This window comes from Crocuta crocuta, unplaced genomic scaffold, assembly GCF_008692635.1.
Source record: "Crocuta crocuta isolate KB4526 unplaced genomic scaffold, BGI_CrCroc_1.0 scaffold143, whole genome shotgun sequence".
NCBI lineage: Eukaryota > Metazoa > Chordata > Mammalia > Carnivora > Hyaenidae > Crocuta > Crocuta crocuta.
In genome coordinates, this window is record NW_027529175.1 from 5,149,494 (window position 1) to 5,165,143 (window position 15,650).

Genomic DNA, 15,650 nt, shown 5'->3' on the forward strand with positions numbered 1-15,650 from the left:
AAAAAAAAAAAAAAAAAAAAAAAAAAAAAAAAAAGGCAAGAAACAACTGGATTCAGGATGTATTTCAGAGATAGAGTTATTAGGATTTATAGAAGATTAGATGAGGGAAGTGGGGTGTAGAAGGAGGAATAAAGAATGACTCTGGGTTTCTGGTCCAATTGCGTCCCTTACCAAGCAGGTAAGACCTCGGAAGGAATAGGTTTGTCTCATGGAAGTGGGGGAGAGGAAATTTGCTACTCTTTCTGATTATAGTATTTGTTTTTTAAAGACTGTATTTGTAAGTAATTTCTGTGCCCAACATGGGGCTTGAACTTGACTGAGCCAGCTAGGTGCCCCTAATTATAGCATTTTATAGGTCTACTAGAAATAGCAAAAAAAAAAAAAAAAAGCTGAATATTATAGACTAGATATATACTTTTGGAAGTCAGTTGCATAAGGATGGTATTTGAAGCTATGAAACTGAATAAGATCATGTGGGAAAAGAATGTAGGGAAGAGACAAAGGACCTATTTCCAGGGGGCGGGGAGGACTCTAGAGAGCCAGGGGAGAATCAGCCAATAGCTGAGGCATGCCAGTGAAACAGGAGGAAACCTAGTTGGTGTACAAAGTCAAAAGAGCAAAGTGACTCAAGGAGGGATGAAATGTGATCACCATGCTACCTAGACAGCAAACCTTCCTTTGACTAACTCTTTAAAAACACCCCCAGTATTTCCTATTTCTCTCCTGTTACTATTTTTCTCCTTAATACTTAACACCTTAACATTCTATATGCTTTTCTTATTGAGTCTGTTGTCTGTCTCTCAGCCTTTGAAGGTAACTTCTATATGGGAAGGGATTTTTGTCCTGTTTGTTCTCTGAGGAGAATAGTACGTGGCACATAGTAGGCATTCAATTATTTTTAAATGAATGAAATACCATTGATAAATCACAGGGGATGAGGACCGGAAATTGGCCACTGACTCGTATAAGATGTAGGTCAACAGTGACATAGAGAAATCATTTCAGTGGAGCCTGGGACTGAACACTGAATCAAGAGCACTGAGAATGGCTCAAAGAGTTTCACTGTATTGATAAACTGGGGCAATAGCCTAAAGAGACAGTGATGTTCAAAGGATTTTCCCCCAAGCATTTCATCATAAAATTTTTCTTTTTATTTTCAGAGAGAGAAAGAGAGTGTGCAAGTGGGGGAGGAGGCCAGAGGGGGAGAGAGAATCCCAAGCAGGCTCCATGCTCCATGCTGAGCCCTAAGTGCAACCCCACTACCGTGAGATCATGACCTGAACCAAAATCAAGAGTCAGATGCTTAACCGACTGAGCCACCCAGGAAACCCTAAAAAATTTTCAAATATACAAGAAAGGTGAAAGAATTTCATAGTAAACACCCACATGTTTACCACTAAATTCTACAATTAACATTGTACTATACTTCCTTTTCATACAGCTATCTACCCTCTATGAGAGTGATAATAAGGCATGTATTAATACCAATGAAAATTACCCAATAAGGGAGAAAGATAAAATCCAATGAGAAAGATATACAGAATAAAAGGGGGCGGGATTTAAAACAGATGTGGAGAGGACTCAGGTACGCTTGTAGTACTTCCCTGCTAAATATGCTTCAAAGTCTACCATTTTTTCCGTAAGGTTAAATTTATCACCCTGGCAAGGACTTACCCAATAGGACTCTGATGTTCTATGCCACAGCTCCCTGCACAGGCACTACATTCCTGCCAATTTGGACTATTAGCTGTTTCACCGATTGAGCTTCCCAAACCCCTGGAAAAATACTCTTTACTCTTTGAGCCAGCTCAAATGATAATTCCTCTAGAAAATCTTCCCTAATCATGATCTCTTCTTGTCTGTACCTCCCCAAAACAGATCTAGTGTTTTCCTTGTTTAAAGTTACATAAACAGTGTTATTCGGCCTCCTATTTCAGTTACTGTATTTTGTTATACTCCCTATACCTTGGGAGCAGAAGCTCTTAGAATACATACCTCCTTTTGCTTCTAACACTATGTATTTGTAAAAACTATTTGCTAAATTTGAGTGGCAAACATCAAGGTTAAAATCAAAGATGAAATTTTTCCCACTACCATAAAAAGCCAACATTAGATTTACTAAAAACAAACGAGAACATGTCAAATTTTGACAGGTGGCAACAAGAGGAAATTATTGCAAAAAGTGTGACTAATCAGCAATAAATTGAAGTTTAAGAGAAAATGAATATAACAGAAAATTATCAGTTGGGTTAGAAAATCTACCTAAATGTGCCAGTAATTCTTTCAGATTATTTATTAAAAGAAGCGTTCAAAAATATAAATGAAATACCACTTATTAAATTTGTCTTGGGAATTATCCTGAGTTTTAGCCTCTGTATAGAAGGAGAATGTGAACAGCTCATGTAAAATTCACCAAAAAGTAAACCAGAAATCTTTGTTGTAGAGAGATTATATTAAAGGCAATGCTGCAATAATCCATGACTGGCTTCCTATGGTTCTAAGCAAAGTCTCTGGGTTACCAGCGATTCTCAAGAGGGAGCCTCCAGGGCATGGGGACAAGAGGAATTTGTGGAGGCATTTTCACAATAACCTTAAGATTTGTTGTTAATCACAATATGTATTGAATTATGATAAGAAATCAGATCATTTTGAAACTTATATTTGGCACTAGTTTTAAAAAGTTCAAAACAACAGTTCAACAGGATCTTGAATGGTAATGGGCAAGTCGTTCAGGCTGACTGTAGTATTTTATATAAATACTCATTCAAAACATTACACTGTTGTAAGTACAAAATATAATTGAGCAACCCTTCACATAATCACCAGTTAAAAGGTGAAATCAACTGATGGTGGGCCTAGTAAGGTGATAAATGAGTGAAGATTAGGGTAGGAATGCAAGGATCGTTTGTAATAATTATCTTTTCAGTGTCTTTTTGATAACAGAATAAGTGTGAATGAGGTAATATATTACACAGAAGAGGCAAGGAAATCCTCAATTATGTGCACATTTCCAAGCTCACGTGTTCTTTCACATATACTAAGTGCAAAGAAAACATTAAACAGTAGTTATTTTTATAAAGTAACAGAAATTTCACCACAGTTCCATCATAATTATACTCTAGATTTGGAGTGCCAGGAAAACACATACTTCCGTTTCCTACTCAAGGTCTGTCAAATAAGTTACTTTATTCGGGCAAACATCATCTTTCAACCCAAGAATGGTTTCTGGGCTCAGAAAGGAAATCTGGACTGAGAGAGCCAAAAGAAGACTCCAGAGTTAGGAAAAAGCTCAAAGTAACCATCACTTCCGGCCCTCCACAGGCTGGCCAGGCCCCAACTCAAGTCCAGACTCCCCACTTACTGGACAACCTTGGAAAGTCATCTGGCCCCTCTGAACCTGTTTCCTAAACCGTAAAATGGGATACTACCCATTTGTGAGGATTAAACAGAAACAGGGGTGCCAGGAACTTAGTAAAACTCCATGAACGCCATCATTACAGCGCTCCCGTATACAAAGTTCCTTGAATCCAAATTGTTGTTCGGGCTCCTCAGAACCAACTACTTCCTCCAGATCTCACTGTCGATCTTTGGATGAGGAAGGGAAGGGCATGGAGAGGAGGGGTGTAGAGTCACACCGCCGTTCACGTCAAGCAATGACACTGCAGCCCAGACCAGACAGCACCCAGACCAGCATCAGCGGGTGACACAGTCAGAACTTAGAACCACAGAAACCAAGAGGACTGCAAAGGCCAGGACTGATCACATCCCTTTAAAAAGAGAGGAATTGGGGGGCACCTTGGGGGCGCAGTCAGGTAAGCCTCTGACTCTTGATTTCCACTCAGACAGCGATCTCACCATCATGAGGTTAAGCCTTGCTGGGAATGCAAGCTGAGCCTGAAGCCTGCGCAAGAGTCTCTCCCTACCTCGCCCTGTTTCCCTCCCCCTCTTGGGCACGGGAGCCTGCTCGCTCTCTCCAGATGTTTTGCTCAAAAAAGGAAAAAAAAAAAAAAAGGAGGGTGGAGGATGCCTGGGTGGCTCAGTCGGTTAAGCGGCCGACTTCCGCTCAAGTTATGATCTCACGGTTCGTGGGTTCGAGCCCTGCGTCGGACTCTGTGCTGACAGCTCGGAGCCCGGAGCTGCTTCAGATTCTGTGTCTCCCTCTCTCCCTGCCCCTCCCCTGCTCACATTCTGTCTCTCTTTCAAAAATAATTTTTTTTTTTTTTTAAAAAGAGGATTTTTGCAGCAAAGCGCCAGTCTCCCCGGGCACTGACCCCTCTATGACCACCTCCACGCGCAGCCGGTGGCAGGCTCTGCGGGGCTGACCTCAGGAAGGAACTTCACTGCTCGAACGTAAAAGAGCAGGAAGCTCTGAGCAGGGACCCCGACTGAGGCCTCGCGTCCACAGTGACTTCAGGACGGGCTGGTTACCTTCCCACCTCCCGCCCTTCCCCGTTGTGTGCTGTGTGCTTTGCGCCACGTGGAAGAGGCCACATCCAACAGGTGGCGAAAGGTCCCTGAGTTTGGGATCCCGAACCTGCTCTATGGCGACCTTGCTTTAGGGCTGGACACAGCGGGCACTGCGCAAAGACGCAACTCGCGCGCGCGCCTTCACAGCTGCTCGGGACAGGCGGGGGCGCTGGGAGGGCCGGGGGAGACGCCGCAAGGAGGGGGGTCCGGGACAAACCCGGGGTTGGGTCGTGGCCCAGCTGCAGAGGGTGAGGGTGGGCTCCTGGCGGCGGGTCGGGGTTCTGGAGGGGAAGGGCCAGGGTCTGGCGTTCGAGGTGGTTGGTCGAGGGCTNGCGGCGGCGGACGCAGGGCCGGGGGCTCAGGGCCGGGGTCCGGCACCAGGAGGACCGCAACCCCCGCGCGTCCAGCACGCTAGGCCGCGCTCGCGTCCCCTCAGGCAAAACGGGTTCTGGACGACCGGGAGGGGAGAGGCGTTCAGGGTCCCAGTTACCGGAGCCGTTGGGGCCGATGATGCAGGTGAACCTCTTGAAGGGGCCGATGACCTGGCGGCCCCGCCACGACTTAAAGTTCTCCACGAGCAACAGCTCCAGACGGCCCATGGCTGCGCCGTCCGCGCCTCAAGCGGCGTCCGCACACGCCGGCGGCAAAAGCGCGGGAAGTGCCCGCGGCGTCTCGCGAGAGGACAGCGAGACTCCGGCGAGCGCCGCGCGGTTCCCAAGCAACCGGGTTGTTTACGTTTCCGAGCAGCGCGGGTCTCCGCGCCTTTGCAGAGGCCGCGGGCTGAAAGCTGGCGGAGCCGGCTCGCGTCGCGCCCGCGCGGCCTCCTAGGGAGCCAGCCTCGCTGAGACCACCGCTGGTATTATTTTGGTTGTCTTTCCCTTTTCATCTCGCTTGTCTTAAAACCCCTTTGGAGTTTCTTCGCGATTTGCAGCCATGGAGGTAGCGCAGCCCAGAGACCTGGAGCAGCACTTACGCCTGGCCAAGAGGAGTCACGGGGAGCTGTGCAGGCAGAAACGGATCTTCAACGCCAGGGGCAGGCTCGTCGGGGTGAGGTCGTCTACCCGGTGGGCATGTGTAGGGGGAGGGGGCAGCGAGCGGGTGGGCGGCGGGAGACCAGGGACGAGCCCCTGCAGCGAGACTGCTGATCCAGGCGCGGCCGCAGGCGGCACCAGCTCTGCTGCGGGGACCAGCTCGTGTTTACCGCCGAAGACGGGGAGACCTTCGCAGACCACCTACTGCGCCCTCTCTCTTGCGGGAGAGGCGCGGGGCTTGCCTGCAGGGAGTGGCTAACCAGAGACCACAAGGCTCTCCTTTCTCTGAGCCGAGTTTTCTGCACCGCCGGGGGTTCCTTCCAGTCTCTTCATTAGACACAGGCCAGCGCCAGCGGAGTTACTATTTTGTGGTACTCTTGGGCTGCCCCAGGAAATGGGGCGCATGGCGATCCCTGCCTGACCTTGCAGAGTTCATGGCCCGGTGGACTCTGGCATTAAAACGGTCACACGGGCAAACCATAAGAGGCTCTTAAATACAGAAGACAGGGCCGCCTGGGTGGCTCAGCCGGTTGAGCCTCGAGCTTCTGCTCAGGTCATGATGTCAGGGTTTTGTGGGTCCCCAGGGAGGGCTCTGTGCTGACAGCTCAGAGCCTGGAGCTGCTTCAGAGTCTGTGTCTCCCGCTCTCTCTCTCTCTGTCCCTCTCCAACTCGTGCTCTCTCTCTCAAAAATAAACATTAAAAAATTATAAGTACAAAGAAGGAATTGAGGGCTGCTGGAGGGGTGGAGGGGCCGGGCTAAATGGGTGATGGGCATTAAGGAGTGCACTTGGGATCAGCACTGGGTGTTATATGTAAGTGATGAATCACTGGGTTCTGTTCCTGAAACCAATACTATGTTGTATGTTGACTAACTTGAATTTAAATAAATAACGTACTCTAAAAAATTTATATTACAAAAAATAAAAAATGGCCACATTCATATGCAGTGGAATCAGTGCTGTGAGGGAGGGGAGCATGGGGTATCAGGGGCGCACAGACTGAGACTGGGAGAGGAAATCAGAGATTGCTTCCTGGAGGAGGGGTTGCCTAAGCCCTGTTCTGCAGATATCTATAAACTAAGAGAAAGGGAGAAGGAAGCTCTGAGGACAGGCTGAAAAGGTATGAAAATGTATGAAAAGAATTGATGTGTACCTAAGATGACTAGTTAACAGTGGAACAAGGCTTTAAAAAGATAAGTAGGATTGGTATGAACCGACTAAAATCATCTGACTCTAACTCCTCTCCCTTTGTTTTCCATTCCCAGGGAGACACAGAAGCCTGGGACTTTCAGGTTCATGACCGGAAGATAAAAGAAGCAACTGAAAAAGCTAGACATGAAACTTTTGGTGAGCATCTCCGAAAGCCTATCTAGCAGTTTGGGGCTGTGTAACTCTAGACCCCAGTCCTCATTGTTTCAAAAGTGTAAAAGCTTGTCATTTTCACCCTCTTCACCCTTTTAAAAATTTTACCATTGCTTGTGCTCAATTAATGTGTAGATTCTTTCTCTCTTAAAAGGAAAACAGCTACTGAATTCTATGTGGGTTGTAGGAAATATATTGTAAAGGTAAAGGTGCATTGTTCTCGGTTTTCTTTTTTTCTTAATGTTTATTTTTGAGAGAGAGAGAGAGAGTGAGGGAAGGAGGGGCTGAGAGAGAGTGACAGAGACAGAGACAGAATATGAGGCAGGCTCCAGGTTCTGAGCTGTCAGCACAGAGTCCTACTCAGGGCTCAAACTCACAAGCTGTGAGATCATGACCTGAGCCCAAGTCCAACGCTTAACAGACTGAGACATCCAGGCGTCCCTGTTCTCAGTTTTCTTTAAAAACCAACATGAAAACCCTTAAACACACACACCATTCTCTGCCAAGATGTTTCAGCTCTTCTCCTGGAGACAGCTGCTTGAACTAGAGGGCATCTCGGCTGACACCCTGTACTGACTCAGAGCTAGATAGTGTGAGAGCTCTGAGATAAAAATTCCAAATAGAGGCACCTGCGTGGCTCAGTCGGTTAAGTGTCTGATTCTTTTTTTTTTTTAATGTTTTATTTATTTCTAGGAGAGAGCGAGAGAGAGAGAGAGACAGCGTGAGCAGGGGAGGGTCAGAGAGAGAGGGAGTCACAGACTGACACAGGCTCCAGGCTCTGAGCTGGCAGTCAGCACAGAGCCCGACACGGGGCTCGAACCCATGAACCGCGAGATCATGACCTAAGCGAAAGTTGGATGCTTAACCGACTAAGCCACCCAGGTGCCCCAAGTGTCTGATTCTTGATTTTGGCTCAGGTCATGATGTCATGGTTCATGGGATTGAATCCTGAGTGAGGCTCCTTGCTGAGCGTGGAGCCTGCTTAAGATCGTCTCTCTCTCTCTCTCTGCTCCTCCCCCATGTGAGTGCACGCTCTCTCACAAAATAAGTAAATAAACATTTTTTTAAAAATTCCAAATAGAATTATTTTCCCAAATCAGGTGCAACAGGTCCAGCTTATTTCTTCTTAAAGCACCATAAGGACCTTTTAAGTAGAAGGAGGATAGAAAATTGTATGTACCAAGGGCTATCCATTAAATGTTAAAATATATAAAAAGAAATAAGCTTAGAGAAAGACAGAAAGGAAATATACCAGAATGTCAGCAGTGGTAATGTTGGAATGACAGAATACAAGGGAAATGTATTTTCTTCTTTGTACCATTCTCTAGTTTCTAAATAGCTTACCTTTGTCGTGTTTAAAAATAACTCAAACCTGGGGCACCTAGGTGGCTCAGTGCATTAAGCGTGGGACTCTTGATTTTGGCTCAGATCATGATCTCACAGTTTGTGGGATTGAGGCCTTTGTTGGGCTCCTCGCTGGGTGTGAAGCCTGCTTGAGATTCTGTCTCTCTCCCTCTCTCTCTCTTTCTCTCCCCCCCACCCTTCTTCCACTTCCACCCACACACTCTCTAAATAAACAAATTTGAACAAAATAATTTTTACAAGATAAATAAAACTTACAAGAATGATATGACAGACACTTATATACCTACTACCAGATTAAAATGTTATCATTTTGCCATAGCTTTAGATCTTTTATTTTAAGAATGTTTTTGAGAATTAAATGCTATATATGTATGTATGTGTATCTATAGCCATATATATAAGTGCTATCATGTATATAAATATGTGTGTTTTATATGTATATGTAAATATATATAAACCTACATATGTAGATGTATAGTTATAGATGGATAGATAGACCTCTCCCCCACGTCCCCCTCTTCCTCCCTTCTCAGACGGACGCATCATTCCCACGCACGTTTCTTATAATTCTGTACTATTTATGGACATACTCATGACAATATAAGATTGCATGTGTGTTTTAAAATTTTATGTAAATTTCACATGAAATTTTACATAAATACATTGAGTGGATCCTTTTGCAACTTTTTGTTTTCACTGTATTTTTAAAATTAATCGGTGATCTACATAGAGAATGCTCACTTTGTCCCGTATATTTATATGAATTAATTGCAATTTCTTTATTCATTCCCCCATGGGTAGATTTTTTTCCAAACACTGCCGCATGCCTATCCGTGCATCGTGTCCCTAGTGTATGCAGGTGACAGACACCCTAGAAGGGGAACTAGTAGGTATTAGGGTGTGTGTGTTTTCCATTTTACGGGATATTGGCCAATTGCTTTCCAAAGTTATAAGTGCACTAAGTCACACTCCCACAAGCAGTGAATGAGAAATCTTGTTTCCTTACCACCCTTACTAATGTCCTTACTAACATACTCTATCATTAGCATTTTAAATATTTTGCCAATTTATTAGATATTTCCCACCTTGTAAGGTCAATCATCTTTTCACAAGCTTATTGATCATTCAGGTTTCTTTATAGTGATTTTCCGGTTCCTGTTCTTGGCACACTGTTTGCTTTGGTTGTTTGGTTTTTAAAACTGATTTGTAGGTACCCTTTGCATATTCAGAATACTAATTCTTGGGGCGCCTGGGTGGCTCAGTCAGTTGAGCGTCCAACTTCAGCTCAAGTCATGATCTTGCGGTTTGTGGGTTCGAGCCCTGCATCATGCTCTGTGCTGACAGCTCGGAGCCTGGAGCCTGCTTCCGATTCTGTGTCTCCCTCTCTCTCTGCCCCTCCCCTACTTGCACTCTGTCTCCCTCAAAAATAAAGAAACATTAACATTTTTTTTAAAAAATACTAATTCTTTAATGATTGTGTTACCCTTTTGGAGGCTTTATATTACTTTTAGAACCACTGGAAATTTACAATTTTTTAAAGTGGATCAAATGTATTTTTCCTCTGAACCTTAACCTTACGGATATGCTGTGTCTCCTCTAGCTGCTGAAATGAGGCAAAATGACAAAATCATGTGCATGTTAGAAGGCCGAGAAAGGAGAGATAAGAAAAGCCTCTGTAAAGCCATCAGTGATTTCCAGCAGACCTTCCAGAAGCCAGAAACTCGCCGCGAGTTTGACCTGTCTGACCCCCTGGCCCTTAGGAAAGATCTGCCCGCGAGGCAGTCAGATAACGATATTCGGAACACGGTGTCCGGAATGCAGAGGTTCATGGGAGAGGATTTAAACTTCCACGAGAGGAAGAGATTCCAGGAGGAACAGAACCGAGAATGGGCCTCACAGCAGCAGCGCGAACAGGAGAGGGCCCGGGCAGCCCAAAGGCGTGCAGGTAACGGAGCCAAAAAGCACAAACGGGCCTCCGTACTTTCTCCGACAAATCGGATTCCCCTGGGCTTTCCCCCTGCCCCGTTTTGCCTTTCAAGTCCTTCCACTGTGCTGCGTTGGCTGCGAGGGGAAAGAGCCTGCCTTCCGGGATGTAAACGTCTTCGTTTCTGAGCTTGCAACCCTGTGCCCCCCGCCCGGGGTTCCAGAAGGTACCGAGTGGCTCAGAATCCGCCCGGCCCTCAGTAGGCGCCCAGTCTGCTGCGAAGACAGCGGGAAATCCACAGGCCCAGTGGGGGCTTCTGGGGGCTGTGCTAGAAGCTCCCGCAGGGTATGGGGAGTGCAGCCTAGGGCTCAGGGGTCCCGTGGCCTCAGCAGGCCCCTCCAGGCCCCGGGAACGGCTCTGGCAAAGCCTCCAAGGCGTGAAGCAGCCTCCATCCCTGAGTGGCTGCGTAGCCCCTGGCCGCACTCGGGTGGCCCGTGTTTGTGTGGACCCCCAGCGGCCCCTGGTCTCCGGTGACCTCTCCTCCCAGGAAGGCTGGGTAACGGAGAGGACGGCGTCACCGCTCTCGTGCCACGTGCCAGCCGGGTTACAGGACACAGAAGAGCTACAGTGAAGACGCAGGCGGGATCCGTGATACTGGACGAGCCCCACAGCCCTGTCCCTCTAGTTCCTTCCCTGCAGCCTCCCCCCAGCCTCCCCTCCTCTCTTCTCTCTGTGTTCTCTGGGGCGTGTCTCCCTGGACGGCTATCTCCTGTCCCCTCTGCGTGCACCCCATCCAGACTTCTGCCTCCACCCTGCCCTGAACCTGCCTGGCCGCCGTCACCAGGGCCTCTGTCCCGCCACATCCAAGCTCCGTTTTCAGGCGGCTCCTTCATCCGCGGCCTGTGCGGTAGCCGATGGTCTCTTCCTCCTGGAAATACTCCCCTCCACCAGCTTCCGGGAAACACCCTCATCCCCCCCGGCGCCCCTCCCCTTTTCTCCTTTTTTGGGGTGTGTGTGTGTGTGTGTGTGTGTGTGTGTGTGTGTGTGTCTCACCAGCGCCCTCTGCACCTCTCCCCTCAACCACACACCGTCTGTTGGTGAGCTCAGCTAGTCTTGTGGGTTTAAACACCACCGATAGGTCATCTTTCCCCAAATTTACCCTTCCAGCCCGGATTTTCCCCTGAATCCAGGCTCATACATCCAGTCACCTCTGAACGTCGATCTGCTCTTCGATGTCTCGTAAACTTACCGAAGTCAATACAAGGCACACCGGCCTGCCGCCCACGAACTCCCACCCCGTCAGTGGGAGCTGCGTTGTCGGGTTGCTCAAGCCCCAACCCCAGGGCATCTTGACTCCTTCCTTTCTCTCCAATGCCGTATCCAGCCCAGCAGCAAATCGTCTCAAATCCCAGCTGTGTCTCTGCAGCTCCCCCATCACCCCTCTGGACGCAGCTATCAGCGCCTCTCAGGGGACCATTGCTCTTGCCCCTAAGTGGTCTCCCTGCCTCCGCCCTTGCCTCCTCTACTGTTGCTTCTCAACCCCGTGACCAGAATGATCCTGCCAACAATGCAGCTAGATCTGGAGCTCACACCCTTCCAATAGCTTCTCATTTCACTCGGAATAAAAACCAGATTCATTTCTCGGACCACTGCTCATGGGGGTTCAGATGGGGTTCATCTGTTTATGACCTAGCTCATCGCCCAGACAGTAAGCTTGACAGAGGCAGGAAGAGCCGTCTTACCCGCCACCGCACACTGTGTGTCCGGCAGGTGCACAGTCCTGTGTCCCTCCTCGTGGCGCTGTGTCCACGGAGAGGGTAAAGGGAGAGGGGGAGGCAGATGAAGCTCAAGGGGAGCAGAGGCCACTAATTCACCGCTAAGGTTTGGTCTTTGTTTTTGGAGATCGGGAGGACACCACGGGGCACTGACATCACATGAAGGCCTTTGGATCAGTGACTTTTTTTAAAGGAACAGCCCTGCAGTGTGGGGGTTGTCCTGCCTCCTGGATGAGGGCTAGAGGCTCGGAAAGGTTGGGGAAATAGTTCAGGTTCGCAGAGCTAGGAAGCGTCTGGGCCGCGATAGGAGCCTGCTCTTGTCTGACCTCAGACCTGTACGTTTTGCTGTTTGATGCTCCACATGAACCCCTTCTGCTGCTGCTTGCGCTCCACGTTGGCCTGGCAAAGTCCTGCCGTAGCTGCATGAATAGCTCCCTGCTCTGACACCCCTTCTCTGGGGAGCCCCCTCTGGTCGCCACAGCAGAGCTCCCTTGCCCATTGTAAGGATGATGGATCGGGGCCCCAGCCCAGGACCACAGCAGACATTACCAATCCCCAGCAAACATCATCAATCCCCAGCAGGCATTACCCAGTCGCTAGCAGACGTTGCCAATCCCCGGCAGTGATGCTGACGCTCGGAGCCGGCACCCAAGAGCTTTACCTGAATCCCCTCATCTAAGTGTCCCAGCAGCCCCGGCAGCCTCGCTCTTGGACGAGGGCAGGAGAAGAAGACCTGCGTGGATGGAGCACTCTGCAGGGTGCTCCGCACGCCCGGGGAGGGGCTCTGGGTGGGCACACGAGGTGTGACTGCCTTTCACTTCCTTCCAGAGGACCTCTACTTCAAGACAAGGCTGCAGTTTGATGAAACGGCCAAGCATTTACAGAATCTGGAAAGCGCCACCAGAAAGGCGGTTTGTGCAGCTGTGAAAGAATTCAACAAGAACCAGGTATATCCCAGGCTCTGTCTGGAGGGAAGGATGAGCACACAGCCGCTTCCCCGGGCGCCCCCGTGTCCCCGTCCCAAGCCCAGCCCTTCACCGGCTCGCACCACACAATCCGCAAGGCCCTGCCAGGGGCTGCCCCGCTACAGGGATGAGTGAGACCCAGCCCCCGCTCCTGAGCTCTGAGTCGGGGGCGGGGGCAGGGGTGAAATTCGACCAAACTAACCCTGTGAGCCTGGCGATGGGGGTGGGGCATGTCTCTAAATTCTGTAAACCTCAGATTCTTCTCTAACACCAAGGACCGTGACATCTACCTAAAGGGCCATCTAGCACTGCTCTAACGCCTTGCCTCACTTCTTTAGCACCTCTCTGAGCTCATCCTCAGCCAGGACAGGCCGCGGGCACTCCCTACGGGAGCGATTATCATGCTGACAGCGCTCCTGACACCTCCCTCCTCCCTAATGCCTGCAGGGCGTCCTCCCAAACTCTCCACTTCGGCCACCCCCTCACTGGCCTTGCTTCAAGCTCTCTATCCTGCTCCAGGCCTTCTTTTCACACGCAGGCCTACATCCTGGGTGGGATGGGCGCCGCCCTGGAGCTGCCCAGAACTGTGGTGTGCGGAGCAGGGTGTGCGGACCATCCGCTAGAGAGCAGGAAGGGGGTAGAGACCTCGGCTCCAGTATTTGTTTCTCGCCTCACCATGTTTAATCCCCAAGTGTGCGTGCGCGTGTGTGTGTGCGGGTGTGCATCATGAAGTGCATGCTGTCTGTATGGTCTAGTGGTACCACGTACTGAGCTAAATATGTTGGAGACACAAGCTCAAAAATGCCCTGCTGGTGGGACACACTTAGGTAACCAAAACGTCCTGGAGAGGCCGGGCCAGAGACCAGAGAGAAGGTTGGCTTTCAATGGGGCAGAGATCTGGGGGGGGAGGGCGGAGCCAAAGACCGAGGAGGGCACACTGCCAGCTTCCGTGGTGCAGACGGTGCCTGAGGACAGGTACTTGCTCCAGGCCCCGCGGAGAATTCATGGCGGAAGGGGCCCTCCTGTGCTGCATCATGTGTCCTGTGGCCGCTCTTCCCGTCGTGCGTCTAGCTCGGCAGATCATTTACTGAGCCCTGCGGCCGTGGGACTGCTGTGTGCTTCCTCGGAAACGGTGTTGCCGCTCCATCGACGGGCTCATGCGGCGACCCCTTCAGTGAGCGCCTGCAACGTGCTGGCACTTTCGGTCCCCCGGCCCCGCACGTGCTCGCTGCAGGACAACGCGGCCAGAAGTGCCCCCTGCGCCGGGGGCAGCCACCCTTGGCTTTTGCGGCGCTGTTCCTGGCTAGAGGTAGGCTGGATGCATCAGCCTGGGGCATTAATCCAGAGGTCCAGGTCGCTGCCTCCAGGGCAAATTGCAGGCGGGTCAGTCCGGCTCCACCGAGGAGGGACGAGGAGAGGGCTGCTCCTTTCCTCAGGCACGGGTTGTGGCTCAGGGCTGCTGGCAGATGCCGGAGGCCGGCTGTGCGGGCTCCCGTCTGCCGCTGTGGGAAGTCCCGGCTCAGGGCCTCCGTTTTATCATCCGTAGAGTGGGCATGGTGGTAACGCCCAGCAGGACTAGTCAGAGTGAGCTAAGCCAGNGGGGAAGTGCGACTGCACCGGCAGTGTGGTGACCAGCAGCGACGGCTGTCGCGCGTGCCCTGGGGGTGGTTGTGGGATCAAGAGTTCACACACGCAGCGGGCTGGGGCGGTCGCCGCGCTGTCGTCCGGCTACCCTCCCCGGCCAGAGGGCCGTGATTAACTGAGAAACAAACAACTAATTAATAAAGAGACAGGCTGGGGTGGGGGTGGGGCAGTCCAGCGCGTGAACCCAGGCTGGCGGCACCGCCAAGCTGGCGCTTCGGTGACGCCGTCGAGCGGGCCTTGCGGTGAGCAGGGGCAGCGTGCTGGGCGCCTTGCCGAGTGCCCCGTCTGTTCACTGCTAGACAGCACGGGGAGCACTGAGCTTGACTTGACCGAGAGACGGCTGGCTGCAGCCCAGAGGGGACGCGACTTGTTCCCGGCCACACGGCCAGGGCCCTCTTGCTCCACTCCTCACCCTCCCTGGAGCAGGGGGGTCTGACCCGGAATCTGTTGGTCGCCAGGGCCGTGGCTGATGTGCATTTCACCTTTGAGAAGTCGCCACTGTTGTGCATCACTCTGGTGGGTGTTCTTTGCAGCCTGCGGGCGCCCAAGGTGCCCAGGGCCACTGGGGCGGGCACGGAGCCCTGCCCTGGGGTGAGTGAGGCCCCGCCCATAGGAGATGGCGGCCTAACCCGGGGAGACGGCTCCCTGCTTTGGCCAATCAGTGCAAATAAGCAGCTGCAACTGTCCTACACGCATCCAACAGGTGGGGGCTCCCTCAGCCCAGCCGTCACGCCGTCATCATCCAGGCAGCCAGGGTCCAGGGGCCGCCCCACATCCGAGCCTGGCGAGTCTCCGCCCCCACCCCACCTGCCCCAGGTGCACTTGACCACACTCTTCCTTCAGTGAGATTTGCCGGTCTTGCTTCAGCCCCCATGGGGTCCCCCAGGGCGTCTTCCTCACCGTCCGTCCTCCCCTGTGCAGGCCACCGAGTCAGTGGAAAGGAAAACTCGAGAGAAAAAACAAGAAGAAGAAGACAACTTGGCCGAGATCTCCAACCTGCTGCGCGGGGACCTGCTCTCTGAGAACCCGCAGCCGGCAGCCAGCTCCCTGGGGCCCCACCGCGTGGTCCCCGACCGCTGGAAGGGCATGACCCGGGAGCAGCTGGAGCACATCCGTCT

The 15,650-nt window shown here is 51.0% G+C and overlaps 2 protein-coding genes across 2 annotated transcripts in view; one reads left to right on the forward strand and one right to left on the reverse strand.

Annotated features, from left to right (window-relative positions):
- Positions 1-5,092, reverse strand: part of SMC1B (structural maintenance of chromosomes 1B) — a 71,092-nt gene extending 66,000 nt beyond the window's left edge. Inside the window, exon 1 of the mRNA XM_077758014.1 lies at positions 4,958-5,092. Within this exon, the coding sequence (XP_077614140.1) occupies positions 4,958-5,066 (109 nt within the window). The 5' untranslated portion in view covers positions 5,067-5,092. The remainder of the gene's footprint in view (positions 1-4,957) is intronic.
- A 128-nt stretch (positions 5,093-5,220) lies between these two features.
- RIBC2 (RIB43A domain with coiled-coils 2) overlaps positions 5,221-15,650 on the forward strand; it is a 16,533-nt gene continuing 6,103 nt past the window's right edge. Inside the window, exons 1-5 of the mRNA XM_077757897.1 lie at positions 5,221-5,514; positions 6,763-6,844; positions 9,825-10,169; positions 12,752-12,870; positions 15,454-15,646. Coding sequence (XP_077614023.1) covers positions 5,401-5,514; positions 6,763-6,844; positions 9,825-10,169; positions 12,752-12,870; positions 15,454-15,646 — 853 coding nt within the window. The 5' untranslated portion in view covers positions 5,221-5,400. The remainder of the gene's footprint in view (positions 5,515-6,762; positions 6,845-9,824; positions 10,170-12,751; positions 12,871-15,453; positions 15,647-15,650) is intronic.